At 57.7% G+C, this 3,050-nt stretch overlaps 1 protein-coding gene across 1 annotated transcript in view; it reads left to right on the top strand.

Annotated features, from left to right (window-relative positions):
* HES4 (hes family bHLH transcription factor 4) overlaps window positions 1-869 on the top strand; it is a 1,932-nt gene extending 1,063 nt beyond the window's left edge. Inside the window, exon 5 of the mRNA XM_027766539.1 lies at window positions 12-869. Coding sequence (XP_027622340.1) covers window positions 12-182 — 171 coding nt within the window. The 3' untranslated portion in view covers window positions 183-869. The remainder of the gene's footprint in view (window positions 1-11) is intronic.
* Window positions 870-3,050: the final 2,181 nt, after the last annotated feature.

Genomic DNA, 3,050 nt, shown 5'->3' with positions numbered 1-3,050 from the left:
CGGCGCCCGAGGTCTACGCCAGCCGCCCCCTGCTGCTCTCGCTCGACGGCCCCTTCCCCCTGCTGCGCTCCGGGGCCGCCTTCGCGCCGCCGCTCCTGCCGGGCCTGACCCGGGCCCTCCCCGCCGCCCCCAGGGAAGGGCCGCAGGGCGGGGACGGACCCTGGAGGCCGTGGCTGCGATGAGACTGCGACCCTCGGACTGTAGCGGAGCCGCACGCCATTCTCAGGCCACGGCCTTTGCCGAGACTGTACCGCAGAATATTTATTTCCAGAGACCGTGTCAAGAGTTTATTTTTGTTTTGTTTTGTGAAGAGTGATTGGGTAGCACCAGCAGCGCAGGCCGTGCTGCGCGTCCCGATGCCCTCCCAGGCGTGGGGTCTGCAGAGCCATTCCGCGGCTGCTCGGCTGACCCTCTCCCGGGACCGGCCCAAGAACTCTACCCGTCGGTCCCCCTTGCGGGGGCTGTGCCGCCTTGGATGGAGTGCGAGCAGTCCCACCAGAGGTTCAGGCAGGAAGGTGCCAGTCACTCAGTTTTCCAGAATGTGTTGAAAGGCAGTCTTACAGCATCATTGGGCAAGGTGTTTTTGTTTTTGTTTTTTTCTTTTTTAAAGAGGTTTTTGCCTTAGGGTGTGCGACAAACACAGAGGCAGAGGGAAACTGAGAAATGACTCTGGAAGGGGATGGCCAAGTTCCGTCTTCATTCTCCTGGGATCTTGGGCAGGCAGGAACACACATGCCCAGCCTGATTTTCAAGCCACCGGTCTGGGACTTAAATCAGGGAGGCAACTTGAATTGTGGTCTCCGTGTGAGAGTCCAGCTTCCTAACGGTTATGCCATGTGCTGTTCTTAACAAGTTTTTTTTTTTTTTTTTTTTTTTTTTTTTTAATACCTTTTCCAACTTCTACTTTCTGGGATGCTGTGGTCCTGGGCCCAATTGTGCTGTGCTGGGGTGAGGGAGGATTGCTCCCTGCCCTGAAGCCTCAGTTCTGGCCAGGCTGGCCCTCATCCTGTTTCATTCTCATGGTTCAGTACAGAGCTGCCTGTGACCACCCACGGACTGAGCTCAGGCCCCTTCCCCCAGCCCAGTGACTGCACTGGAGAGGGATGCCAGCAGGAGAGGGTATTGAGGGAGGGTGGTCAGGGGTGTAAGGAGAGGCTGGGAAGGCACTTAGGGCCTGGACTGGACATAGGAGATAACTCTACCCAGGGAGTTAGGGGCCTGCTGAAACCTTCCATTGTCTTGGGAAGGGAGTTTTTTCCCTGGGAGTGAACTGGGAGTTCCTCCCTTACTCCGGTCCTGAGCACTGGCTGTTGGACATGAGGACACCAGGCAGGAAACCAGGTTGTGCTGGACATCCACCCCGAGCAACCCCCGGGCACAGCCGTGCTGCTCGCCAGCCATGCAAGCTGCTAGGGGGCTGTGCTCCAGGTCTGGCGAGGAGGTAGTCCAGGCCGAGACAGTGGGGGTGTCATTCTGAGCCCAGCTCCAGGCTGCACTGAGATCCATTTTCCACCTTCGGCTGAGTTTATCAGCATTTGCCCACTACCTGCCCACCCTCCACCACAGGCTGTCTCCCTCCTCCTCCAGTGGGTCCCCCTGTGTCTCAGCCAGGGTTCACCTGGGCCCTCCACGATGCAGCCCTGCTTACCAGTCACACTCGTTCTCTGGCTGCCTTGCCCACCCCCTGCGCATCAGAGGGCTGGGTCCTGCATACAGGCGGCCTCTTGGGCCTGGTGCTTTACCTATGGGTGTGTCCTCAGTGGTCCTGTTCCTAGGGGAGCCTCAGTAGCTCTTTCTCCTTTAAAGGCTGGGTTCTAGCTCTGTGAGGAAGGATGCTGTTGCTGGTGCTCAGAGCTGGACCAAGCCTGAGAGGCCTTCCTCAGCTAGAGGGTGTGAGAGAATATTTCTGGGCTAGCTGGAAGCCCAGCCTGGTTGGGGCAGGGGAGCTGCTCTGGGAAGGCAGCATCCAGGGAGTGGAGGCCGTGAGTGCTTCAGGAAGTGAAGCTGGGTGTGTGAATAGGGCAAGAGCAGGGCCTGCTCAGAGATGCAGGGAAAGCAGGGACTCCCCACCTGTGTGGCCAGAGGGACAAGGACTGTCAGGGTCATCACACTCTCCTCCTAGAAGATTCTGGGCAGCACCAACTCTCCTAGAGCCCTGGCCTCCCTGCTTTGTTTCCCTCCTTCCTGTTTCCTTTTATCCGTTCTGCAGCTGTTGCCAAAGGGATCATTGCTTAGTCCTCCAGGGACCTCTCAGGCTGGACCACGCTCCTCAGAGAAGCATGTCCCTTTGTACTGTCTGTCCCTGACCCTTTGTACTCACCTTTCCCCCTGGAATTCTCTCCCTCCTTTCCACAGACCATCCCAGTCTCCCTGGCCTATGTATTGTCTGTGCCCAGCTGGATTGGGCCCCAGGAAGCAAGGGCCATGTCTGTGTCTCTCACCTCTGTCCTTACCACCTGCCTGAAACAGCGAAATGGAATTCATACTGACCTGATCAATTGATTCACCTGAAAGAGAGCTGGGAGGTTGGGGGTGTCATCCCTGGGTTAGACTAGGCAGGTTTTAGCACACACAGCCTAGGCTGAGTAGGCTGAGGCTGGCCAGGGGGGCTGCATGGGGAGCACCAGAGGGGCTGTCCTGCCCCCCACCCAGCTGCGCCCTTTAGCAGCTAAGGGTTGCTGAGTCTCAGGAACATCTGAGTACCTCTGCCTGGGTGTCTCCAGCCTCCCCACACCTAGCCCCCAAACCTGGGAAACCTTCCTGTCCTGCCTGCCAACAGCCCCTGAGAAACGCACCTCATGGTGGAAGCTATGATCCCAAGTGTGGGGTGCTGCCTCTCACAATGAGAGGTCTTTCCATCTTCCCGCCCTTTCCAATCTTCTACACATTCATTTCCTGCCCCTTCCCATGCCTCACATGGAGGCCTCTTAGAGGGACGGGTTATCCCATGGGTCATTCCCTGTCGCTTCTCCTCCTCCCTGCTATTTTTATCATGGCTTTTGTCTTCAGACACTTCCTGCTGCCTAATTGACGAAGCACCTTCTGCTGCG

This window comes from Tupaia chinensis, unplaced genomic scaffold (assembly GCF_000334495.1).
Source record: "Tupaia chinensis unplaced genomic scaffold, TupChi_1.0 Scaffold143584_1, whole genome shotgun sequence".
Lineage (NCBI taxonomy): Eukaryota > Metazoa > Chordata > Mammalia > Scandentia > Tupaiidae > Tupaia > Tupaia belangeri.
This window is presented reverse-complemented; position numbering and strand designations above follow the sequence as displayed.